The 27,140-nt window shown below is 47.0% G+C and overlaps 1 protein-coding gene across 2 annotated transcripts; it reads right to left on the reverse strand.

The window, feature by feature from the left end:
• Positions 1 to 2,525: 2,525 nt before the first annotated feature.
• On the reverse strand, positions 2,526 to 20,202 carry akap17a (A kinase (PRKA) anchor protein 17A). 2 transcript variants are annotated; one of them, XM_083775943.1, is made up of 9 exons: positions 20,069 to 20,202; positions 16,592 to 16,948; positions 16,117 to 16,335; positions 14,878 to 15,090; positions 6,145 to 6,293; positions 5,693 to 5,933; positions 4,110 to 4,403; positions 3,539 to 3,775; positions 2,526 to 2,970 (listed from the first exon to the last, which is right to left on the reverse strand). In XM_083775943.1, exons 2-9 carry the CDS (start codon positions 16,916 to 16,918, stop codon positions 2,554 to 2,556), a joined length of 2,097 nt encoding a protein of 698 aa, XP_083632069.1. In that variant the 5' UTR covers positions 16,919 to 16,948; positions 20,069 to 20,202; the 3' UTR covers positions 2,526 to 2,553. The 2 variants fall into 2 exon arrangements, with proteins under 2 accessions (XP_083632069.1, XP_083632068.1); XM_083775942.1 differs by having other exon boundaries at positions 20,074 to 20,189.
• Positions 20,203 to 27,140: the final 6,938 nt, after the last annotated feature.

Raw genomic sequence — 27,140 nt, forward strand, 5'->3', positions numbered from 1 at the left:
TGAGTGGTGCAACCACTCCTATATAGACTAGCTGTGTGGGGCTGGGTCTGTCCCTGGGTCCAAGCACAAAAATAGCGTTATAGCGTTTATTCACCACCAAGAGTCACTGTTGCACAGCCTAACACACAGACACACAGGCCAGGGAGGAGGGTTTGTACAGTACAGTACCGCTCACTGCAGACAGGTCTGATTTTTTTCAAAGTAGAGACAATCTAACTCAGTGGTTCTCAAAGGAGGTGACCTCGAGAGGGTTCCCAGTAAAATGACTGACACTTTGGTAGAGGTTTAGGATGTTGTGGAATCATGCAACTGTAAATATGGGTGCGATATCTTCCAATAGTTGCTCTGCTGATATAGCCTGGCATGGTCAGACTACCAATATCACTGCGTGGAAAATTAGTCCGGAACTTTGGTGTGGATTTATTTCTACGTTTTACAAACTGAGGAGTGCAAGAAGAGGAGCAGATTCGCCTGATTTCCAGGCTACCGTCGATTAGAAATTGATATTCCAAAAATAGTATATGATGGCAAGATACAACCAAGCATCGTTGCACTTTAGCCATTAAACCCGTTTCATACTTTTTAGCTACATCTTCAATAAGGAAAATATGTTTTGAATGATCTTATCTTGAACACAAAATAAACAAACACAAAATATCTTATGGCGTCCCCCGCCGCCCGGCACACAATCTTTCAGATGGGGGTTCTGTGGTCAAATACATCGATTTGGGAGCACTGTTTGAGAACCACTGACTTTAGGCTGTATAGCCAGTCAGTCTTTCATTCAGTCAGAGTCTTCACTGTGTGAGTTAACGACTAAATGATGCCTGACCCAGCATAGTCAGTTGCCCCTACAGCCCTAGCCCATTCTGCACAGGAACCCCTTTTGGTGTTTTAAGCATTATGGTTCGTTATACTTTAGCTATTGAAAAATCGTGAAAATGTGGCGCAAATCTTTGAATATATATTCTTTCAGAGCGAACGTTTTAAACTCGAATCTTTGCACCTGAGGGGGTCCCTGGAATAACATTTTCAGATGGGGGTCGGTGGCCAATTATATATAATTTTTGGGGTCCTTGACATGAAATATTGAGGAACACCGATATAGAAACGTAGGTATTTCAGAACATAGGTCAGTCCTCTCCGGGCATGAAAAGAACATCAGGACCACTGCTGTGAGATATATATTCACAGGACTGGCTGGCTGCCTCCGAAAGCGACAACAGAAACTGGGGGAACCTTTTGAGGTACAATTTGAATGTGAATGCAATAGTTTTGAACCTCAGCATCCCTATATTCGGGGGCCAACATTTGGCCAAAAGGCTATTTTTGGCGAAGATGTGAGCCTAGTATTAGAACCCGTGGGAATGTGGCCAACTAATTATAGGTTTTAACCATTATTTTAAACTTTATCTATTGAAAAATAGCAGACCTACCAGCTCATAGCGCGGCACCGAGTGTCACGCTAGGAGCTTGATCTGCTATTTCTGGGGGTCCTTGATATGAAAAAAGTTGAGAACCACTGACACAGAAACATAGGTCTTTTCAGAAAAGGGTCAGGATTTAGAAGATATTTGTAGAATCGATGTTAGGTCTAAATCGGTTAAAGATCAAATAATGCGTTTGGTTACCAACTCTCCATCATTTAGCTGGGGACCACCTTTAACCCCCTCAAGGACCACTGGTTGAAAACCCCTGCTCTATACGGACAGAGCTGGCTCTGTACTTGGTCTGCTGTTTTTATTTTTACACCAAATCTCTAAATTGCTGATCTACAAGCTCGCACAGCGACACATGGCAGGCCAATGTTCCCCACAGAATACTGGGGATGCTGGGGTTCATGTGGTTAAGCAGCAGCAGCACCCACCGCCCAGTTCACTCTAGCCATTTAAGCACTGCGTTTTCAGCTATTTCTGGGGCCGGAGCTCCTGGCTCCAGAATTACATGACTAAATAAAAACAAGCACAAATATATTCTCTCAAACATTGTCTATGGGTTATTGTTGTGTATGGAAACCTTTTTGTTTCGTTTTGGTACAGCCAACGGGATATGAAATGCGCCCATTCCCCCTAACTCTTCAGAATCGGTTATATGATACTGGCCTCACTGGTCTGTGGACATTAGCCACAGGGGACATTATGAGAAGGAGACTGCGACTGTGAAAGCACCTTCTTTTCTGCACTTTGTCCCGTTGTCCAACCGTCCATCTCTCTGTGTGAAGGTGGTTGCACACTGGACGCGTTTTTTTTGAAAAACCGATCGATAACGCAGCTAAAAATCAGAAAAACGTGCTCTGTGTGCAGGGAGGGACCTCGACCGTCCCAACTCTCTGTGTCTGGACCTCGACTGTCCCATCTCAGCGGCGGACCCCGGAGGATTGCTCTCAATGAAATTAAACGGATTGAAATAATTTTTCTCTCTACTTTGTTGCGTTGGCTAAAATGCAGCGCAGCGGCACCTCCACTAGTCTACAGTGGACCTGGTGCTTTCTTGGTTCCCTGCACGTTAGACCCCCCCCTGCCCGCCCCGCCATCTCTCCAGCAATAACCGCCATCAGCGTCGTCTCCTGTCCCTGCTGTAGCTGCGACGCCTGCTCCTCCGCCGCTCGCCGCGGCTCCGCCTGTCCCTGGAGGTGCTGCGCGAGCTGCGGCTGCTGCCGCCGCCACCGCCGCCGCCCCCCGACCTGTGGCTCCTCCCCGACCTGTGGCTCCTCCCCCCGCTGCTCCTGCTCCTATCGCGGCTGGAGCTCGTGCTTCTGCTGCTGCGGTGGCGACGGCTGTGACTCCGCCTCCTGCTGCTGCTGCCGCCGCGGCTATGGCTCCGCCTCCTGCTGCGGGAGTCCCGCCTCCTACTCCGGCTCCTCCTCCTCCTCCTCCTCTCCTGGCTGCAGGAGCGCCGCTCCCTCGCTCGCTCCCGGCTGCCGCCTCCGCCGCCACGCTCCCGGCCGTCTCGCCTCTCCTCCTTGTAGGGCTGGCCACAGAAAATGGAAGGTTATATTTTCACAAGACCTGTATGTATACGTGCCCGTCGGCCCACCGCCCTTCTGGAGAACGATGCAACTTAGGGAACCTAATAATACCCGTTGTCAACTTGTCATAGCACCCGTTTTAACTGTCTGTCTGTGTCCCACATGGAGATCTCTGTAGCTGCCTGTGTCTGAAGAGGGCCAACTGAAAAGTGGACTGGTTTTGTCAGAGCCTGACCAGAGCCTTTTGTGGTGGTTCTGGAGAACCGTGGGTCTTACCGACTCGATACCGGGCACTGCAGGGGGTGTGGAACGTGTGTGTGGAATTTGAAGTCGGTGGGGCAAATAACTAAAATCTGTGCTTCTGGGTCCCTGGAACTACATATTTGGAGATTTGGATAGGCGGCCAAAATACATATAATTGTGGGTCTCCTTGTAGCACCACTGACACAGAAACTTAGGGTTTTTCAGAAAACCGTCATAACATAATTTGTAGAATCGACCTCAAGTCTAAATGAGTTAAATCAATGACTTTATATAATCATGTAAATGAAGCGTTGCACCCCTTCTTACCTCCCTGTCCCGTCTCTTGCGGTCCTCCCCGCCGCCCCCTCTCCTCTCCCCCCTCGCTCCGGAGGAGGAGGACACCCTCTTCTTCCTCTCGGACAACTTGGAGCGCACCACGCTGGCCTTGACGGGCGGCGGCCCCCCCAGGAGGTCTCCCTCCGTCCCCTTCATGGCTCTGCTGACCACCACCGGGGCCAGGAGGAGACCCAGGATCACGTCACTGCCCACCAGGCCCGAGGAGTCCTATAGGGGGTGGGAATTATCATCAATTAATGCATTCATTGATTAAGTTAGTTAGTTTAATGTATTGGTCTCAACAGCAGCAAAAAAACAAACAGCAACACCACTTACACAATTATTTGCATGGCAAAAATGCAGGACAACAGTGGCAAATGCATAAAAATAAAAATAAATCTAGCGAGACATGGTATCATTTAGTGCCTTAATGGCATTAGGAATGAAGGAATTTTTAAAGATGTTACGGTTAGATTTTGAAAATGTTTCAGAACGGTCAGGATTTAGAAGGCCTTTGTAGAATCATTTCTCAGGTCTAAATGGGTTTTAAAACCATCCCTACCGAGGATGCGTCCTTCTCTCTGAGCAGGGTCTGGTCCTCCACCTCCCCTCCTCCTCCTCCTCCCTTCTTCAGGAGGTTTCCCAGCAGCTTGTCGCGGAGCTCCTTCTCCTTGCGCTGCAGCTCCAGGGCGCGCTCCTTCTCCGCCTCCACGCGACGCAGCTCCTCCTCCTGGCGCCGCCGCCGCGCCTCCAGCTGCGCCAGGCGAGACAGCTCCTCCTGCTGGCGGGCCAGCTCCTGGCGCTCGCGCTCCTCGCTCTCCGCCCGCTCAGCGTCCTGCTGCTGCTGCTTCAGGGCCTGCATGGGGAGGAGGAAAACAATGATACAATCAGTTAATTTGTTAACCCATTCTGACCTGAGATCAGATTCATACGAGGTTTCTACTGGACACACCGCTGGTCTGATTAACCCATTCTGACCTGAGATCAGATTCATACGAGGTTTCCACTGGACACACACTGGTCTGATTAACCCATTCTGACCTGAGATCAGATTCTAAAAAATGTCAGTCGTTCTTCGATCTTTCAAAAATAGCAGACCTACAAGCTCGTATCGCGCCACTCGGTGGCGCGCTATGAGCTTGTAGATCTGCTATTTTTAAATAGCTTAAAGCATAACATGATGCTAACACCAAAATGGGTGCCCGGTCAGAATGGGTTAAAACTCACTCGTCGCCGAGTGTGGGTACAGGCTTTAGTTTACAAAAGAAAGAATAAGTCACCGTTTTGACAGCTCCCCAAAAACTTTATTTACCAAGGCGGCGAAAAAGAAAACACGTTTCGGCCTCTGTGGCCTTCGTCATATATATTATATATTATTTATATAATTATATATTATAGAATATACTTGACGAAGGCCACAGAGAGCCGAAACGTTGTGTTTTTTTGCGAGACATGGCCAAAGCATTTCCGGGGGTCCCCAGAGGGGGTCCCCGTACAGCCAAGAACGTTGAGAACCCCTGCTCTAAACCACCACTAGATTATTTTTTTATTTCACAGACCCCCAGTTTGATATGCCCCCCCCCCCCCCCCCCGACCGCTCTGGATACGTAGAATCACTGTTGCAGCACCCTGCATCACTCACACACACACACACACACACACACACACACACACACACACACACACACACCTTGAGACTGGGAGGTATAGAGGAGTTACAGAAGAAGAACGTATTTGCACCTATTGTGATATAAATGATATTGAGAATGAGATCCATTTTCTTTTCCATTGCCCGTTGGTTGTATCACGAGCTACGTCAAAAGTTATTTAACAGATGTAAAAATATAGATCTGATGAGCGACTGAGATGGATTTTCGAAGAAAAGATATTTGCATTAGCAGAATATATAGAGAAAGCTTGGGACATACGGACAAAGAAAACTTACATGTGATGTATTTTATTTTATTTGATGATAATGCTTATTTCTGTTTTTGTTTTGATCAAATACTTTGTGTAACTTCTGTGTGGGAAGTGAACGTGATATTGTTTATTCATGTTGTTGGTGTCTTATAATCCCGTAAGGGATGGGTCTTAACGACAAGACACGAAAATAAAAATTCATTCATTCATTCACACAAAACCCACCTTGGCTCTGGCCAGCAGCTCAGCGATGAGCCTGATGGACTCCAGATTGCGCTGGGCCAGCAGCAGCCGCCGCTCCTCCGTGGCGATCTTCATCTGCAGCCTCCGCTGCTCTTCCTCCTGCTGCCGCTTGGCCTTCTTCAGGCTCCGCCTCTCCTCGCGCTCGCGCTGCTTCTGCTCCTTCTTGCGCAGCCGCTCGTCGCGCCTCCTCTCCTTCTCCTCCTCCTCCTGCTCCTTCTGCTGCCTGCAACAAAACACACAAGAAAACATTATCACAAAGTGATATTTGTCAGGTTGAAAGAAGCGCCGTCTCTCCCCCCATATTAGTATGATTAACAGTATGCTGGGGACCCCCTGGAACTCTCTCAAAGACCCCTTGGGGTCCCGGCCCAGACCCCACTTTGAGAACACACTGCCCTAAAGCATCAAGCTTGAAGTGTACTCAAGGTACGCACCTCTCCTCCTCCTTGCGTCTCTCCTCCTCCTCCTTCTCTCGTCTCTTCTGTTCCTCCCTCTGTCTCTCCAGCTCCTGGAGCTTCATCCTCTCCTGCTGTCTCCTCTTCACCGCCACCTCGCTCAGGTGCTTACTGGTGTCAAAGGCCACCTGACGGGGAGAGAGACAGACAAGACATCAGAGACACATACCAACTGTCCACTGTACCAAGACATCAGAGACACATACCAACTGTCCACTGTACCAAGACATCAGAGACACATACCAACTGTCCACTGCACCAAGACATCAGAGACACATACCAACTGTCCACTGTACCAAGACATCAGAGACACATACCAACTGTCCACTGCACCAAGACATCAGAGACACATACCAACTGTCCACTGTACCAAGACATCAGAGACACATACCAACTGTCCACTGCACCAAGACATCAGAGACACATACCAACTGTCCACTGTACCAAGACATCAGAGACACATACCAACTGTCCACTGTACCAAGACATCAGAGACACATACCAACTGTCCACTGCACCAAGACATCAGAGACACATACCAACTGTCCACTGCACCAAGACATCAGAGACACATACCAACTGTCCACTGCACCAAGACATCAGAGACACATACCAACTGTCCACTGCACCAAGACATCAGAGACACATACCAACTGTCCACTGCACCAAGACATCAGAGACACATACCAACTGTCCACTGTACCAAGACATCAGAGACACATACCAACTGTCCACTGCACCAAGACATCAGAGACACATACCAACTGTCCACTGCACCAAGACATCAGAGACACATACCAACTGTCCACTGTACCAAGACATCAGAGACACATACCAACTGTCCACTGCACCAAGACATCAGAGACACATACCAACTGTCCACTGCACCAAGACATCAGAGACACATACCAACTGTCCACTGTACCAAGACATCAGAGACACATACCAACTGTCCACTGCACCAAGACATCAGAGACACATACCAACTGTCCACTGCACCAAGACATCAGAGACACATACCAACTGTCCACTGCACCAAGACATCAGAGACACATACCAACTGTCCACTGCACCAAGACATCAGAGACACATACCAACTGTCCACTGCACCAAGACATCAGAGACACATACCAACTGTCCACTGCACCAAGACATCAGAGACACATACCAACTGTCCACTGCACCAAGACATCAGAGACACATACCAACTGTCCACTGCACCAAGACATCAGAGACACATACCAACTGTCCACTGTACCAAGACATCAGAGACACATACCAACTGTCCACTGTACCAAGACATCAGAGACACATACCAACTGTCCACTGCACCAAGACATCAGAGACACATACCAACTGTCCACTGCACCAAGACATCAGAGACACATACCAACTGTCCACTGCACCAAGACATCAGAGACACATACCAACTGTCCACTGCACCAAGACATCAGAGACACATACCAACTGTCCACTGCACCAAGACATCAGAGACACATACCAACTGTCCACTGTACCAAGACATCAGAGACACATACCAACTGTCCACTGTACCAAGACATCAGAGACACATACCAACTGTCCACTGCACCAAGACATCAGAGACACATACCAACTGTCCACTGCACCAAGACATCAGAGACACATACCAACTGTCCACTGTACCAAGACATCAGAGACACATACCAACTGTCCACTGCACCAAGACATCAGAGACACATACCAACTGTCCACTGCACCAAGACATCAGAGACACATACCAACTGTCCACTGTACCAAGACATCAGAGACACATACCAACTGTCCACTGCACCAAGACATCAGAGACACATACCAACTGTCCACTGCACCAAGACATCAGAGACACATACCAACTGTCCACTGCACCAAGACATCAGAGACACATACCAACTGTCCACTGCACCAAGACATCAGAGACACATACCAACTGTCCACTGCACCAAGACATCAGAGACACATACCAACTGTCCACTGCACCAAGACATCAGAGACACATACCAACTGTCCACTGCACCAAGACATCAGAGACACATACCAACTGTCCACTGCACCAAGACATCAGAGACACATACCAACTGTCCACTGCACCAAGACATCAGAGACACATACCAACTGTCCACTGTACCAAGACATCAGAGACACATACCAACTGTCCACTGCACCAAGACATCAGAGACACATACCAACTGTCCACTGTACCAAGACATCAGAGACACATACCAACTGTCCACTGCACCAAGACATCAGAGACACATACCAACTGTCCACTGTACCAAGACATCAGAGACACATACCAACTGTCCACTGTACCAAGACATCAGAGACACATACCAACTGTCCACTGTACCAAGACATCAGAGACACATACCAACTGTCCACTGCACCAAGACATCAGAGACACATACCAACTGTCCACTGCACCAAGACATCAGAGACACATACAAACTAGGGATGTCAGTAACGGATAATTTCACACTATAGTAGGGAGGATTATCACAACAAAACAAAAAAATAAGTGATATTTGAATTAAGTGAAATCACTGAATATACCTTTAAGTTAAAATGTTCACTCTGTAACAATATGATTTGAGGCACATTTTCACGATTTTTCAAAGAATAGCAGACCTACATACAAGTTCATAGCGTCATGAGCTTGTAGATCTGCTATTTTTCAATAGCTACATTATAACAATGCCTAAAACACCAAAAGGGGTTCCCGCCCAGAGTGGGTTATGGGATGTCGTTCTCTCATTACATTACATTCTTGCATTACAATTTAAAAAAGAATAGCCAGGCCAATTTCTCAGGATTTTTTCCTCCTTTCATTTTTAATTGGGAGTGTTCCCTCTCGGTCTGGTCTCCCCACCACGCTGCGTTTTTACACTTCACAATGACGCTTCAGTCCGGGGATTAAGGGGAGCGTCCTGGTTCTCATCCCACTAAAAGGCCTTAAAGCCGCTGTGTTTCGCTGAACAAGACAATCGCATTATTAAACCACACGCATGACTATTGGTATCACACGCTGAGAGAGAGAGAGAGAGAGAGAGACCTTTGAACTTTAAAAGCACCTTTATTAAAACTCTGCAGTACATAAAAGATGTCACTTCAAAATTGCAGTTGGCTCATATGAAAAGACTAGATATAAATAACACCTCTTTTTTTCAAAAAAAGAAAAGGCACAATTCCTCGTCCTGCACCACACACAGCACGTCTCTCTGAGCCTAAAAGTGGTCGGCAAACTCCACCCTAAGGCGTGCTGCCACCAGTCCTTCTAAACTCCACCCTAAGGCGTGCTGCCACCAGTCCTTCTAAACTCCACCCTAAGGCGTGCTGCCACCAGTCCTTCTAAACTCCCCCCTAAGGCGTGCTGCCACCAGTCCTTCTAAACTCCACCCTAAGGCGTGCTGCCACCAGTCCTTCTAAACTCCACCCTAAGGCGTGCTGCCACCAGTCCTTCTAAACTCCCCCCTAAGGCGTGCTGCCACCAGTCCTTCTAAACTCCCCCCTAAGGCGTGCTGCCACCAGTCCTTCTAAACTCCACCCTAAGGCGTGCTGCCACCGGTCCTTCTAAACTCCCCCCTAAGGCGTGCTGCCACCAGTCCTTCTAAACTCCACCCTAAGGCGTGCTGCCACCAGTCCTTCTAAACTCCACCCTAAGGCGTGCTGCCACCGGTCCTTCTAAACTCCCCCCTAAGGCGTGCTGCCACCAGTCCTTCTAAACTCCCCCCTAAGGCGTGCTGCCACCAGTCCTTCTAAACTCCACCCTAAGGCGTGCTGCCACCAGTCCTTCTAAACTCCACCCTAAGGCGTGCTGCCACCAGTCCTTCTAAACTCCACCCTAAGGCGTGCTGCCACCAGTCCTTCTAAACTCCACCCTAAGGCGTGCTGCCACCAGTCCTTCTAAACTCCCCCCTAAGGCGTGCTGCCACCAGTCCTTCTAAACTCCCCCCTAAGGCGTGCTGCCACCAGTCCTTCTAAACTCCACCCTAAGGCGTGCTGCCACCAGTCCTTCTAAACTCCACCCTAAGGCGTGCTGCCACCAGTCCTTCTAAACTCCCCCCTAAGGCGTGCTGCCACCAGTCCTTCTAAACTCCCCCCTAAGGCGTGCTGCCACCAGTCCTTCTAAACTCCACCCTAAGGCGTGCTGCCACCAGTCCTTCTAAACTCCCCCCTAAGGCGTGCTGCCACCAGTCCTTCTAAACTCCACCCTAAGGCGTGCTGTCACCAGTCCTTCTAAACTCCCCCCTAAGGCGTGCTGCCACCAGTCCTTCTAAACTCCACCCTAAGGCGTGCTGTCACCAGTCCTTCTAAACTCCCCCCTAAGGCGTGCTGCCACCAGTCCTTCTAAACTCCACCCTAAGGCGTGCTGCCACCAGTCCTTCTAAACTCCACCCTAAGGCGTGCTGCCACCAGTCCTTCTAAACTCCCCCCTAAGGCGTGCTGCCACCGGTCCTTCTAAACTCCCCCCTAAGGCGTGCTGCCACCGGTCCTTCTAAACTCCCCCCTAAGGTGTGCTGCCACCAGTCCTTCTAAACTCCACCCTAAGGCGTGCTGCCACCGGTCCTTCTAAACTCCCCCCTAAGGCGTGCTGCCACCAGTCCTTCTAAACTCCCCCCTAAGGTGTGCTGCCACCAGTCCTTCTAAACTCCACCCTAAGGCGTGCTGCCACCGGTCCTTCTAAACTCCCCCCTAAGGCGTGCTGCCACCGGTCCTTCTAAACTCCCCCCTAAGGCGTGCTGCCACCAGTCCTTCTAAACTCCACCCTAAGGTGTGCTGCCACCGGTCCTTCTAAACTCCCCCCTAAGGCGTGCTGCCACCAGTCCTTCTAAACTCCACCCTAAGGCGTGCTGCCACCAGTCCTTCTAAACTCCACCCTAAGGCGTGCTGCCACCAGTCCTTCTAAACTCCACCCTAAGGCGTGCTGCCACCAGTCCTTCTAAACTCCACCCTAAGGCGTGCTGCCACCAGTCCTTCTAAACTCCCCCCTAAGGCGTGCTGCCACCAGTCCTTCTAAACTCCACCCTAAGGCGTGCTGCCACCGGTCCTTCTAAACTCCACCCTAAGGCGTGCTGCCACCAGTCCTTCTAAACTCCGCCCTAAGGCGTGCTGCCACCAGTCCTTCTAAACTCCCCCCTAAGGCGTGCTGCCACCAGTCCTTCTAAACTCCACCCTAAGGCGTGCTGCCACCGGTCCTTCTAAACTCCCCCCTAAGGCGTGCTGCCACCAGTCCTTCTAAACTCCACCCTAAGGCGTGCTGCCACCAGTCCTTCTAAACTCCACCCTAAGGCGTGCTGCCACCGGTCCTTCTAAACTCCCCCCTAAGGCGTGCTGCCACCAGTCCTTCTAAACTCCACCCTAAGGCGTGCTGCCACCAGTCCTTCTAAACTCCACCCTAAGGCGCTCTGCCACCAGTCCTTCTAAACTCCCCCCTAAGGTGTGCTGCCACCAGTCCTTCTAAACTCCACCCTAAGGCGTGCTGCCACCAGTCCTTCTAAACTCCACCCTAAGGCGTGCTGCCACCAGTCCTTCTAAACTCCCCCCTAAGGCGTGCTGCCACCAGTCCTTCTAAACTCCCCCCTAAGGCGTGCTGCCACCAGTCCTTCTAAACTCCACCCTAAGGCGTGCTGCCACCAGTCCTTCTAAACTCCCCCCTAAGGCGTGCTGCCACCAGTCCTTCTAAACTCCACCCTAAGGCGTGCTGTCACCAGTCCTTCTAAACTCCCCCCTAAGGCGTGCTGCCACCAGTCCTTCTAAACTCCACCCTAAGGCGTGCTGTCACCAGTCCTTCTAAACTCCCCCCTAAGGCGTGCTGCCACCAGTCCTTCTAAACTCCACCCTAAGGCGTGCTGCCACCAGTCCTTCTAAACTCCACCCTAAGGCGTGCTGCCACCAGTCCTTCTAAACTCCCCCCTAAGGCGTGCTGCCACCGGTCCTTCTAAACTCCCCCCTAAGGCGTGCTGCCACCGGTCCTTCTAAACTCCCCCCTAAGGTGTGCTGCCACCAGTCCTTCTAAACTCCACCCTAAGGCGTGCTGCCACCGGTCCTTCTAAACTCCCCCCTAAGGCGTGCTGCCACCAGTCCTTCTAAACTCCCCCCTAAGGTGTGCTGCCACCAGTCCTTCTAAACTCCACCCTAAGGCGTGCTGCCACCGGTCCTTCTAAACTCCCCCCTAAGGCGTGCTGCCACCGGTCCTTCTAAACTCCCCCCTAAGGCGTGCTGCCACCAGTCCTTCTAAACTCCACCCTAAGGTGTGCTGCCACCGGTCCTTCTAAACTCCCCCCTAAGGCGTGCTGCCACCAGTCCTTCTAAACTCCACCCTAAGGCGTGCTGCCACCAGTCCTTCTAAACTCCACCCTAAGGCGTGCTGCCACCAGTCCTTCTAAACTCCCCCCTAAGGCGTGCTGCCACCGGTCCTTCTAAACTCCACCCTAAGGCGTGCTGCCACCAGTCCTTCTAAACTCCGCCCTAAGGCGTGCTGCCACCAGTCCTTCTAAACTCCCCCCTAAGGCGTGCTGCCACCAGTCCTTCTAAACTCCCCCCTAAGGCGTGCTGCCACCAGTCCTTCTAAACTCCGCCCTAAGGCGTGCTGCCACCAGTCCTTCTAAACTCCCCCCTAAGGCGTGCTGCCACCAGTCCTTCTAAACTCCACCCTAAGGCGTGCTGCCACCAGTCCTTCTAAACTCCCCCCTAAGGCGTGCTGCCACCAGTCCTTCTAAACTCCACCCTAAGGCGTGCTGCCACCAGTCCTTCTAAACTCCACCCTAAGGCGTGCTGCCACCAGTCCTTCTAAACTCCACCCTAAGGCGTGCTGCCACCAGTCCTTCTAAACTCCCCCCTAAGGCGTGCTGCCACCAGTCCTTCTAAACTCCACCCTAAGGTGTGCTGCCACCAGTCCTTCTAAACTCCACCCTAAGGCGTGCTGCCACCAGTCCTTCTAAACTCCACCCTAAGGCGTGCTGCCACCAGTCCTTCTAAACTCCACCCTAAGGCGTGCTGCCACCAGTCCTTCTAAACTCCACCCTAAGGCGTGCTGCCACCGGTCCTTCGACCCAGACCCAGTCCACCTGTACTGGGTCTATGTTCCCAGTTCAAACTCCCCCCTAAGGCGTGCAGCCACCGGTCCTTCGACACAGACCCAGTCCACCTGTACTGGGTCTGTGTTCCCAGTTCCCTCTTGTTTTGTTCTTCCGAGTCAGCCATATAGCCATTTTTGCTGTGCCATAAATAAAATGAATCATTGTATGTACAACCTATTTTCCGGAAGGAATATTTTGGCCCAAACTCAAACAGTTCATTAGAGAATATACTTCCCCCAGACCTTGAAACCAATGAGTCAACCTGTTCAATAAGTCCCTCAGCCTTGAACACTGGATAAATAGAGAGAGAGAGAGAGAGAGAAAGAAAGAGAGATAAGATAGCAAAGCTCTCACACTGGGCCTTCGTCACATCAGGTTGTAGAATCTCCTTTTCATGGTGTCACGCACCCCCTAGAGGGCGTTGTCACGCACCACAAGGGGTGCACGGACGCAACCACAGTTTTGCATAGAAGTCGAAGAAGCAGTGTTTTGATTTTAGTTTTAGTCATAGTCTCTTCAATAGTTTACCTGGAATGTTCACCTGGAATGTTTTAGTGTTAGTCGACATCATAAGGTTTTAGATTTGCAGATTTAGATTTGCAGATTTTACACTTTCTGAAAATACATATATTTTCAGCATGCAACCAAGTGTAAAATGACTTATACTGGAACTCGTCCACTAGTCCCCGTTTAAGATTTTAGTCTAGTTTTTATTTGTTGACTAAATTGTCAATATATTAGTCTCAGTTTTAGTCATCATAGCTTAGTTTTCATTTAGTTTTCGCCGGTGCAAAAAAGGTAGTCGACGAACATTTTTCGCCGACTATTTTTTCGTCACAAGCTTGTAGGACTGCTATTATTGATAAATCGATCCACTGACATAGAAACATAGCTTTTTCAGAAAACTGTCAGGATGTAGAAGACATTTTTAGAATCTGATCTCAGGTCAAAATGGGTTAAGTTTTAGTCGACAGAATCGACACTAGGAAGAAGGCAGCAGCCCGGCCCCTTACCTTGATGTTGCAGGTACATTATTGTCTCCACCAGGCCGAAGGCATGGGGGGAGAGTATGTTTTGCACTCTGTGTGTCCGTCCGTCCGTGTGTGTGTGTGTGTCCGTGAGCAGCTAATCTCCGGCACCGTTAACCCGGTCGATGCCAAATTTTGCACACACACTCCCTGGATGCCAACGATGAACCTCTGCCCCAGAATTTCCAGAACGGCCTGTTATAGCGCCACCAGGAGGCCGCTTTGTGGAAAACAGGTTTTTGCACAGTACACCTACAGATTTTGTCCAAACATCGCGCAAATTGGTACACAGTCTCTCTAGAGCCATTCAACGAAACAGGTCTTTCAGATTTCTCAGACTCCATCCTGATTGGTTAAGATTGGCTTCCAAAGTTCACAGGAGTGCTCAGTTTCAAACAAAATGCTGCAAATCATGAACACATCACGTGATTTCCGTGAAATTGTGCACGCACATTCCCACTAGTTTACTTTTGTTGCCCTTTTATCCAACCACCAGATGAAGGCAAGCTGCAATGTCCTACATTCCTATCCTGGTGGAGACCTGTGCCCAGAAGGGCACTTTTTCTAGTTATTATTATTATTATTACCTTGATGTTGCAGGCGACCGCCTTCCCGTCCTCTCCCTTCAGCATGAGCTTCATGCCGCGCAGCGTGTCCATGGCCTTGATGAAGCCCTGGTACTCCTGGTACTGGACGTAGGCCTCGAAGTTCAGGTGGCCGCCGAAGCTGAACGTGTTGAAGTTCTTGTCCAGCATCTCCTCGCGGTACGGGTCCAGCATGGGGATGTCCACGTTACGCACCTACCAAGAAGAAATACACACCAGTGTTGTTTTTTTGTCAGGTTGAAACTAGGGCATTATCCCATTTTGGTGATGCATTATGTAATGCTTTAGCTATTGAAAAATAGCAGATCTACAAGCTCATAGCGCGCCACCGAGTGGCGCGCTACGAGCTTGTAGGTCTGCTATGAAAAATCGAAGAACGACTGACATAGAAACATAGCTTTTTCAGAAAACTGTCATTTTCAAACAGACATTTTTGGAATCTGATCTCAGGTCAAAATGGGTTAAGCAACTATTCGACTAGTAAATCCACTAGTCGACCTTGGGGGGGGGGGGGTTCTCAACTTTGTAGGCCTCAAGATCAGGTAGATTATAGTCAACTGTACACAGTTTTTAAATATTTATTTCAAAAAAAAAGAAAAAACATAATAGGTAGTTAAACAACTAGTTGACTAGTGAACTAGGCGACTAATCAACTAGTGAAAATGACTAGAAGTGAATGCTTTAGTTGAAACCTGACTAACCCATTTAGGCCCCGACATCGAAATTAAAATAATCATGTCTTCTAAATCATGATTATGTTTATGTTTTATATACAGTATATCAGAGGTTCTCAAACTATTTCATGTCAAGGATCCCTAGAAACTATATGCATTTGGCCGCCGACCCCCATCTGAAAATATGTTGTTCCGGCAGGAACCCCTCAGAAGCAAAGATTGAAGGTAAAACGTTCGCTCTGAAAGAACATATATTCAAAGATTTGAGACACATTTTTCAAAAAAATTTACAAGCTCATAGTGCGCCACCGAGTGGCGCGCTAAGAGCTTGTAGGTCTGCTATTTTTGAAAAGTCGAAGAACGACTGACATTTTTAGAATCTGATCTCAGGTCAGAATGGGTTAATCAGACCAGTGCGTGTCCAGTGGAAACCTCGTATGAATCTGATCTCAGGTCAGAATGGGTTAAAACACCAAAAGGTGTTCCCGTCCAGAATGGGGGTTAATTCACTGAGGATTTCACAGCGTTATCGTCGCAGATCCCCCACCTTGCCGAAGCTCTGGAAGACCTTGGAGAGGGTCTCTTCGTTGGGCCTGTCCGGGTGCGGGCTGTCCTTCTGGCTGAACCAGCGGCAGGGCAGCCCCTCCAGGTGGATGGTGTCGGGCCTCTCCCCCGGCACCGCCTCGTTCATGTCCTCCGCGTCGCGGAAGAACGAGTCCCAGTCGTACTTCGTGGGGAAGTCCACCTTGTTCTCCACGGCACGCACCTGAAAACACAGGGAGACAGCCAGGAGACATTGATTGAGTATTAATCAGGATAGAGAGTCAAAAACGAAACCTAAGGTTTTTTGACCCCCAGGGGTTAACTGGGGACAGGGAGGAACTCCTTATATGGCCAGCACACTCTATAGTAGGGAGGATTATCACAACAAAACAAAAAAATAAGTGATATTTGAATTAAGTGAAATCACTGAATATACCTTTAATTTCAAATGCCTTTAATTATAGTTATGTTAACATTACCTTCAATATGTCCGTGAAGCCGCTGAGCTTGATGCTCTTCCCGTCCAGGCGCTCCCGCAGCACCTTGACCACGCCCTTGTTCTCCACCTCGCCCTCGAAGCGGATGAAGTCCATGGTGCTCTTGGAGATGCGCAGCGCGGAGAACTGCTCCGGCGCCACCATGGCCTTCACGCGCTCCATCACCTCCCAGTTGGAGATGCTCTTGCCGGGCGTCTTCAGCTGGGGCAGCGCCACGCTGACGGTCATCTTGGCGATGGGCTTGAGGAACAGGCCGTGGTCCTGGCAGAGGCACAGGGCCTCCGTGGTGTCGTGCACTATGGTGGACATTGTTGTGCCAGACGGGGAAGCAGAGGCTGGCTGAGGAGGAGGGAGCGGAGAACAGAACAAACATTAGAGATGTACAGAGGAGGAGGGAGCGGAGAACAGAACAAACATTAGAGATGTACAGAGGAGGAGGGAGCGGAGATATACATATGTATAGCATAGTAGTGAATATGTATAGTTTATATGTATAGTGTATGTATAGTTTCATCATATAGATATTCCACTGTTACCTTCTTAGCTTACGCATGTTTCATGATAAATGCTTTTATGTGATGTATTCCCATGCTTTTGTTCTTGCTTAAATGTAAGTCGCTCTGGATTAAGAGCGTCTGCTAAATGCCTAAATTGTAAATTGTAAATTGGAGAACAGCGGAAACATTAGAGATGTACAGAATAGATACCATTTTTTATATCCCGATTCCATAACTTGCATATCGGTAAAAAATGTCTTCTAAAATGTCAGTTTTCTGAAATACCTATCAATATCAGTGCCAGTGAGTGGTGCTCAATATTTCATGTCCAGGACCCCAGAAACTATGTGTATTTAGCCACTGACCCCATCTGAAAATATGTTGTTCCAATAGCGCAGCGCTATGAGCTTGTAGATCTGCTATTTTTCAATAGCTAAATTATAACATAATGCTTAAAAACACCAAAATATCAGCAGAGGCTGAGGAGGGGCAGAGAAAAGCGCAAAGATTAGAGGTGTACAGAATGCCAATTCTTTTCCTTCCCGATTACATAACTTGCATATAGGTCGATACCGATCCGATTACACCAGTGTGTAATTTAACCCATTTAGACTTCTATAAATGTCTTCTGAATCATGACAGTTTTCAAATATAACCTATGTTTCTAACTTTCTATGTCGGTCATTCTCAAACATTTTCATGTCAAGGACCCCCAAAGATATATCTACATTATATAATATAGCGTAGATCAGGAGTTAGTGTGTTACCGTGTACATGAGTGGACAACTTGCCCATAACGGTGGAAGTTGCGGAACATTCAGTAGGTCCATTTCCATGGATTTGAATAGCTGAATCCAAGATGCATCACAAACGGTTACTACTAGCGTCTCCACTGTGTTACTAAAGTTCAACCCATTCTGGGCGGGAACCCCTTTTGGTGTTTCAAGCATTATATTATGCTTTAGCTATTGAAAAATAGCAGTGCTGCGCTACCCAGCTAGCAAAGATCCACCGAGCGGCGCCGGCACCGCTGTGCTCACGATGGAGAGGTCTCGCTCAGTGGAATGGGTGGGGGTGAACGCGTTGCTGTCTAGTCTGACACCAGCCTCACTTCAGACAGCCACACCATCTACATTTGAGCTCATTTACATTTGAATGCATAGCTACTCAATGTAGATTAGACTGCATTAGCATCAGATTGTCTTTACACTTCTAGAAATTATTCTCTAGCCTTGAATCAGCATAATGCTGATTCAATTTCATGGATTAATTGATCCTCAATCATTTTATTATTTTTGACTTGTTTTTGTTTTTATTCTTATGATGTTATTGTATAAACTCACTAAAGTCTAGAGCTTGTAGGTCTGCTATTTTTGAAAAATCTTGAAAATGTGGCAGAAATCTTTGAATATATATTCTTTCAGAGCTAATGTTTTTAACTCAAGTCTTTGCTTCTGGGGGGGGGGGGGGTGTCCCTGGAACAACATATTTTCAGATGGGTGTCGGCAGCCAAATACATATATTTTTGGGGGTCCTTGACATGAAAAGGTTTGAGCACTGCTGACATAGAAACTTAGGGTTTTCAGAATACTAATCAGGATAATCAGGATTTAGACGGCATTTGTAGAATTGTCCTCACGTCTAAATGGGTTAACACGCCACGGATGTTAACGTGATGTTCATATTGTCTCTTTTATTGTCCCCTCAAACTGCAACTCGTTGTTGTGGTGGGCTTGTAGATCTGCTATTTTTGGCGAGCGACACCACTCTCTCGGGCATTAACCCATTCTGTACGGGCACCCATTTTGGTGTCAGCATCATGTTATGCTTTAGCTATTGAAAAATAGCAGATCTACAAGCTCATATCGCGCCACCGAGTGGCGCGATACGAGCTTGTAGGTCTGCTATTTTTGAATAATCGAAGAACGACTGACATTTTTAGAATCTGATCTCAGGTCAGAATGGGTTAATCAGACCAGTGTGTGTCCAGTGGAAACCTCGTATGAATCTGATCTCAGGTCAGAATGGGTTAAGAAATGTGAATCCCTAGGCCTAGATAGACTGTTTCAAAACCATGCTCTCAATGAGCACATTCTACGGACGGTTGCAATTCGAAACTTGTCCCTGTATAAAAAAAAAGTCCTGGTTTCATCCTCATCAGCAGCTTTTGTATTGACTGGTGCTTCCGTTTGAAATGTACCCAGTCTACGTAGTACATACTGTGAATAACATTTTTTCAATCAATCAATATTAGCTAATGTTGTATTGACCTGTACCTTCTTGAACTGTGCCCATCAATGTTATTTTATGTCTTTCTTTCATCGTTTCTGATGTTGCATTATACATTTATTTTAATTGGTTTGTCTCCCACAACAACAGGACACGTTGTTAGCTTGTAGCTCGGCTATTTTTTGAAAAGGTCTTCGACTTGGGACCATTTTCAACCTATATAATGATATACCATTACCTACCCAAACCAGGGGACGGGAGAGGTTCAGATATGTTCAATTTGATTGATTGAAATATTTATTAACAGTTTGCAGAATTACAGTACATTTCAAGCACAACTCAATACAAAGACTGTTAACTGTGAGTGGACGACCCAATAAAGCATTACACTTGTTTACAAGAGGGTCAACCTTGTTCAATTCATCAAAGAAAAAGAAATACCTCATTGTGTTTGTTGCCAGAAGGCAGAGACCCTAAACAGTAACAACAACAACACAAGGAGCCATGACAACAAACGCCGACCACCACAACAAATCAGCTAAAACGGTTAGCATGTTAGCTTAGCTCGTCCCAAATCCCCTGCCACACAATGCAGCTAATTAACACTAGCGGCGGCTAATGCTAACTGCCCTGTTGTGTGTTAGCTGTAGCTAATTCACCACGTCCGAGTGTCTCATCATCACATGAGGTTATAATAACAACGTTAAAACAAAGTATTATAATTTCCACTTACCTAACCTTATAGTTAGCCGATTTAGATAGACGACTGGTCATTCCATAATGATGTTATGCCACTGGCTAGTGGCTGAGCGAGAACTAAAAACAGAAGCAGAAAGAATGAACGACTGTGTAGTTCTTCACTTCCGGATGCAGTGAACTTTGAACTTAGAGAGTGAGGAGCCAACGACTTACAGAAAACGAAGCACGTTTTGTTACAACGTGGGGGAGTGGCGACCTCGTGTGGAACTACATGGAACTACATGGTATGTGAACAAAACTCACAGCTGATGTCCACTTGTCCATGGGTCCAAATTGATTGATTGATTGATTGATTGATTGATTGATTGATTGATTGATTGATTGATTGATTGATTGACAGATTGGAGAATTACAGTACATTTCAAGAACAACTCAATACAAAACTGTTAACTGTGGACGGCACCATAAAGCATGACCTATATAGGCCTACACTTGTTTACAATAGGGTCCATCATGTTCAATTCATCATATTTTCGTCCGTAGTAGGTGCCCTTTGAGAGCGCATTTGAAGGAGTCAAGGGATTCGCATGTCTTAATGACTGTTCGTAGGGCGTTCCACATTTTGGTGGCATAGGAGTGAAAATAATGTAGTCCCTTGTTTGTGCAGAATCTGGGTTGCACATGGTTTGTTGAATTCCCTCGAGCGCTCGAACACTGTTCATGCAGCTTGGACTGAGACAAGCTGGAGTTGGAAATGCATTGTTTTCAACGAGGGTGGCGCAAACAAAGCGCTATTTTAAGCATGTGTGCAACATTACAACTGTTTTAATTAAAGTATTGTACAGTAACAATTAAAGTATCTGTAATGTTTATGTTGTACTATTACTACAAAACAATCTAAAATAAAGGGATTTAAGATCATTAAAGCTGGGCTGTTGCCTGAGTCCAATGCATTGGTTGGTTGTCCCCATTCTCAATGGAAGTCTATGGGAGAGCCGCCATTGGACTGAAGCCCCATGTGTTGTTTTTGGCAGCAAATTTAGATTTTAGTCACTTGAATAGTTTTCACTAAATATCATAAGATTTTAGTCGACTAAATCTACAGGTGATTTAGTCGACTAAAATGTGTTTTGGCGGGCCTTGATGGCGTCGTAATGACTGTTTTTACATTTGCTGAAAATAGCAGATCTACAAGCTCACAACTGCAACCAAGTGTAAAATTACCTGGATCTCTTCTCCCATGCACTCGTACTTTCCTAACATTTTAGTCTACCGTAGTTTATATTTCGCGACGAAATTGTCGATATATTTAGTCATCATTCATAGCTTAGTTTCCATTTAGTTTTCGTCAGTGAAAAAAGGTAGTCGACGAACATTTTTAGTCAAGAGTTTTTGTCGACAAAATCAACACTGGTGAAGATAATGTGTCACTCTTAATGCACTCTGGGACACTCACACTGGAGGTGTGTGATGTCTGTTGTAAGTCACTCTTAATGCACTCTGGAGGTGTGTGATGTCTGTTGTAACTTGTAAGTCACTCTTAATGCACTCTGGGACACTCACACTGGAGGTGTGTGATGTCTGTTGTAATTTATGAGACGAATACAGAGCCAATATTTGGATCACATGCAGTGCCCAGCTGAGCTTTGCGGGTTAATTGGTTGATGCCTGGCTGGTTAAGCGTATCGTATCGTTACAGTGTGCTGTTACAGTGTGCTGCTGCTGCTGCACAATTTAGAAAGAGATGGAGGAGAGGACATGACATGAATAGATGAATAGATAAAACACGGGTCCTGCACTGGAACCCTGAGGCATTTTTCTTTTTTTTCCCCTTCTTTTTGGCACAGTTTCCCTTAAAAGATGAGAGGAATTTACATAATAGGCATTATGCCCATGACTTTGTATGTAGGTCAGCTGGCCTGACCACTGTGCTCTGTCATCTGACAGATACATCGCCCCGGGGCGAATTGACTATTGTAGTAAAACTACATCTTCACTAGTATCTCCTCCTCCTAATGACCTCAATAAATCTATTTGGGCTAAAGAGAAATAACAAATACAATTATAAGCCCTGAGTGATAAATGTACGGTGACTCAAACACTTTGACATTCACCCCGTGCAAGCCTTTGGAAATTAATTCTTGCTTATAGTTAGATCATGTGTCTGTGGTTCTGGTGGATGAGATAGAGAGAGAGATAGAGAGAGAGAGAGAGAGAGACATTTTTATTATCGTGACATGAGATTCGTGAGAACGATGGCTTCCATGGGTTTCTGAACTGCCCATAGCGACAAGACACAGATTGACGAGAAGATTGTGCTATTCTATCATGAACATTAGTGAGAACAAATTATATGAAGATAGATAGGTTGAAAGGTGATCCTTTAAGCCCTACAGTAATAAGCGTTGTCATGACAAATAGTGAAATTAGCAGAAAAGTAATGCGTTGAGAGCTCGTAGGTGTTCTTTGAAGGATGTTCATCTATAATGTTGTGGCCCAAAATAGGGTCTGTAACAGCATGCATGCGAGCTGAGTTTGCTCATACTTGGGTGTATATGAGCACACACAGAACAGGTGCAGAGTGAGAGTTTATTGTGGTGCAGCGTTTCACAGGCCAGCCTGTGTATAGAATGTGATGGGTACTAAATGACAGCAAATGGCACTGGGGTCATCACTTCATCAATTATTCAGCCCCAGCAGGCAAGCACAATATCACTCTGACTCATTATGAATGGTAGGCAGAAGAAACAGCCAGTTTCATTTTGCCCTTTTGTGTGGCCGTGACTTTGCATAATAACATTGTAACATGGTTCTTGTATACAACACAGTCCTGTCATTGCCACCTATAGCTGTATTTGCGTCGTACATAGCAGATCTACAAGCTCATAGCGCGGCACCGAGTGCCGCGCTACGAGCTTGTAGGTCTGCTATTTTTTGAAAAATCGTGAAAATGTGGCCCAAATGTTTGAATATAATCTTTCAGAGCGTTAGTTTTTAGCTCAAATCTTTGCTTCTAGGGGGGTTCCTGGAACAACATATTTTTAGATGGGGGTCTGCAGCCAAATACAGATAATTCTGGGGGTCCTTAACATGAAATAGTTTGAGCACCACTGACATAGAAACATGACATTAAAAAGCTGTTGAACAGGAAAACTGAAAACCTGTGCAAAAGTTGAACAGAAAGGATTGTCTGTGATTGTTATTTTTTTTCCTTAAACAAGTATTGCTTTATTTCCCAAACAAGAATACTTGTGGAAAACGAGGCAGTTAAAGAGATGACCATCATGGCTCAGTATAACAGTGTCTTTCACATCATATCATTTCACAGTATTTGACAGACAAGACAGACATGATTTTTTAGACATCAAAAGGAAGCAGGCAGTGCACAGCATTCACATTCTGGAGAAAAAACATCTGTACAATACATTTTGCTTATTACACGGCCTGGCTGAATGCACCACATCTCGTTATTTCTGCTGTGCTCAACAACAATAACATACCATCCTGTCTGTAGACTCCACTGGACTAGCATGACTACCGTCCCAATTCTGGAGGGGGGAAGACGATTAGTAGAGTGAAAACAGCATGGGGCATTAATATAGACCCCGGGGGGACTCCAGTATTTAGAGAGGTTAGATCCTTTTCAAATCAATAAAATATCTGTGTTATCCCTCATTTAGTAGCTGCGTAATGCAGGATAATGAACAGCAAGTGGGTCATTATTGGGGGGGGGAACCCTTAGAGTATATATTAATAGAGACGGCACCCGGAGGAAACCCTGAGGCGAAATGGACATAGTGGCCGAATTTGGTATTGCAGCTCGAGACAGCGCTGGTTCGTTGACTATCATTGCGCACGTTCACGATATGGGGCGGCCATGACACGTGACCGCTGTTTCATACGTGAACGCGTGCAATGATAGTCAACGGCCAGCGCGTTCACGATTTGGTCCAATCCATCCCAGAATGCACTCTGTTCCTATACCCGGAAGGAGGAGTGAAATCACCTCATGCGCTTTTGAGCAACTTAATGCAAGTGGATGGGAGGAGAAATCCGGTGACATCTCTATTAATATATATACGCTAAGGGTGAACCCCTTCATGGTGATTCAAGTCCTTTATTTCCTCAATAATAACCATGTTCATTTCATACAATAATATGAGAAGTCCGTCCACCATAACAGTTAAACCCAGCCGTACTCAAACACTAATGTGACATTCAGGAAATCTAGGAAGCATCAAAAAGTTACAGTATCATCAATCCATCTACAATATCCAGCCTTTAAAGATGCTATAGGCAATATGTCGAAATTTTAATCGGGAAGCAGACAGGCAAATCGACCAATGACAAAGCTTCTAAGAAAGTCTTTGAATGCAGATAGCACAGAGACAAAAATATTTTGGAGCGTTCAACCCATTGCTGGCTGTCTGAATACAAGTCATTAAAATGTTGACATATTATTGCTTATAGCAGCTTTAACCCATTCTGACCTGAGATCAGATTCATACGAGGTTTCCGCCGGACACACACTGGTCTGATGAACCCATTCTGACCTGAGATCAGATTCTAAAAATGTCAGTCGCTCTTCGATTTTTCAAAATAGCAGACCTACAAGCTCGTATCGCGCCACTCGGTGGCGCGATATGAGCTTGTAGATCTGCTATTTTTAAATAGCTAAAGCATAACATGATGCTGACACCAAAATGGGTGCCCGGTCAGAATGGGTTAAGTTCAGTTAAAAACCCCAAAGGTTTGAATGTGGTTTAAAGATCACAATATTCCTTGGCTATACATACTGTAGCAGCCCTATGGTAATAATATCCTGGAAAAAAACATGAATAAACCAGTTGAACAAAATTATTGTGTAACAGACGTTTGAGGTATGCTGCTACGGTCATTAACTTAAATCTAAGCAACACGGTATAACAGACCACCACCATGTGCGTCCCAGCTGTCAAACAGTCAGATTATGCAATTAATCCAGTATTAATCCAGCATCTTTAGAAATATATTCGGCTAAAGGGCTGTTAACTGCCTGGCTGGCAGTAATGGCCCCATCTGTGTAAAACGCGTCAGGCTAACTTAACCTCTCTCTCTCGTCGCCAGGCCTTCCCCACATATGGCTACAGCCATTAACTCCACCCTCAATACACGATCAACATGCCTTGAAATATGAAGGGAATAAAGCAAACAACAATATTCCAATGTTTGTATTTAACATATAAATCATTTATGGGAGTGTGCTTATGAGTCAGGGGGTCATCATAACCACAGTGGAATAGTAGCTGTCATGGTTTACTTTTAGACAAAGCAATTTCATTCTATTCTCAACTAAATACATTCAAAGTGACAAGTGCATATTCAAAAGGTCATAAAAAAAATGTTTAATTACTAGCAACTACAGCCTTTTTTTTTTCATTGACATTATATTAATTAATTAAGAAAAATCTTCCTTTAAAAAAGGAGACTAAAATCTATAAAATGAGATGTATAGTATTATATAAAGGTTCTTCACTGCAAATAGGAACATGGTTTTTGGAGTATAATCTAATCTGAAGTGCTGTTTTCACAGCTGTGTTCCGCTCTCTTTTCCGCGAGTCAAAACCAAAGTGAAAAGTGCATGCGACCCGGCCCACTTCGACATTTCCGCCGCGTAAGAACAGTTTCCATTGGAGGTGTGAAAGCCAGAGAGCAAGTCATTCCATTGCCTTGCTATCTGCTGGTTTCACAGACCCCTATCCCTGGGGGGAAAAAAAAAAAAGGAAAAAAAAATCGAATAGATATTTTGGACGGGAACCCCTTTTGGTGTTTTAAGCATTATGTTATGCTTTAGCTATTGAAACATAGCAGATCTACAAGCTCATAGCGCGCCACCGAGTGCCGCGCTACGAGCTTGTAGGTCTGCTATTTTTGAGAAATCGTGAAAATGTGGCCCAAATGTTTGAATATTCATTCAGAGTGTTCGTTTTTAGCTCAAATCTTTGCTTCTGGGGGGTCCCTGGAACAACATATCTTTAGATGGGGCCAAATACAGATAATTCTGGGGGTTCTTGACATGAAATAGTTAGAAACATGGGTTTTTCAGAAAACTGTCAGGATTTAGAAGAATTTGTAGAATCGTCCTCCGGTCTAAATGAGTTAAAAAGCTGTTGCACTGATAAGGAAGATCATTATTTCTTAAACCAATAATAGCTACGTTTATTTGACATCTGAGCGGCGCATCAGCCAAACAGGTTGGAGAGAGGTCTGGTCCTCACGGGGCTGCAGGCGGGCAGGCCGTCTCCACCACCTCCTCTACTCCACCTCAGCCAAACAGGTTGGAGAGAGGTCTGGTCCTCACGGGGCTGCAGGTGGGCAGGCCGTCTCCACCACCTCCTCTACTCCACCTCAGCCAAACAGGTTGGAGAGAGGTCTGGTCCTCACGGGGCTGCAGGCCTCTCTCCTCCTCTCTCCACCTCCTCTACTCCACCTCAGCCAAACAGGTTGGAGAGAGGTCTGGTCCTCACGGGGCTGCAGGCCTCTCTCCTCCTCTCTCCACCTCCTCTACTCCACCTCAGCCAAACAGGTTGGAGAGAGGTCTGGTCCTGACGGGGCTGCAGGCGGGCAGGCCGTCTCCTCTCTCCACCTCCCCTACTCCACCTCCTCTACTCCACCTCAGCCAAACAGGTTGGAGAGAGGTCTGGTCCTCACGGGGCTGCAGGTGGGCAGGCCGTCTCCACCTCTCCACCTCCTCTACTCCACCTCAGCCAAACAGGTTGGAGAGAGGTCTGGTCCTCACGGGGCTGCAGGCGGGCAGGCCGTCTCCTCTCTCCACCTCCACCTCCTCTACTCCACCTCAGCCAAACAGGTTGGAGAGAGGTCTGGTCCTGACGGGGCTGCAGGTGGGCAGGCCGTCTCCTCTCTCCACCTCCTCTCCCTCCTCTACTCCACCTCAGCCAAACAGGTTGGAGAGAGGTCTGGTCCTGACGGGGCTGCAGGCGGGCAGGCCGTCTCCTCTCTCCACCTCCTCTACTCCACCTCAGCCAAACAGGTTGGAGAGAGGTCTGGTCCTCACGGGGCTGCAGGTGGGCAGGCCGTCTCCACCTCTCCACCTCCTCTACTCCACC

Source organism: Protomyctophum parallelum (genome assembly GCF_964188405.1).
Source record: "Protomyctophum parallelum genome assembly, chromosome: 11".
Classification (NCBI taxonomy): Eukaryota; Metazoa; Chordata; class Actinopteri; order Myctophiformes; family Myctophidae; genus Protomyctophum; species Protomyctophum parallelum.

What these genes read in the sequence shown, in the direction of transcription:
- akap17a (XM_083775942.1), bottom strand. Translation starts at nt 20,109, where the DNA reads ATGACCAGTCGTCTATCTAAATCGGCTAACTATAAG. An exon ending in AGACGCAAGGAGGAGGAGAG is followed by an intron (nt 5,934 to 6,144) that starts GTGCGTACCTTG and finishes GTTTTGTTGCAG; the next exon opens with GCAGCAGAAGGAGCAGGAGG. An exon ending in AGCTGCTGGCCAGAGCCAAG is followed by an intron (nt 4,404 to 5,692) that starts GTGGGTTTTGTG and finishes CTCCCCATGCAG; the next exon opens with GCCCTGAAGCAGCAGCAGCA.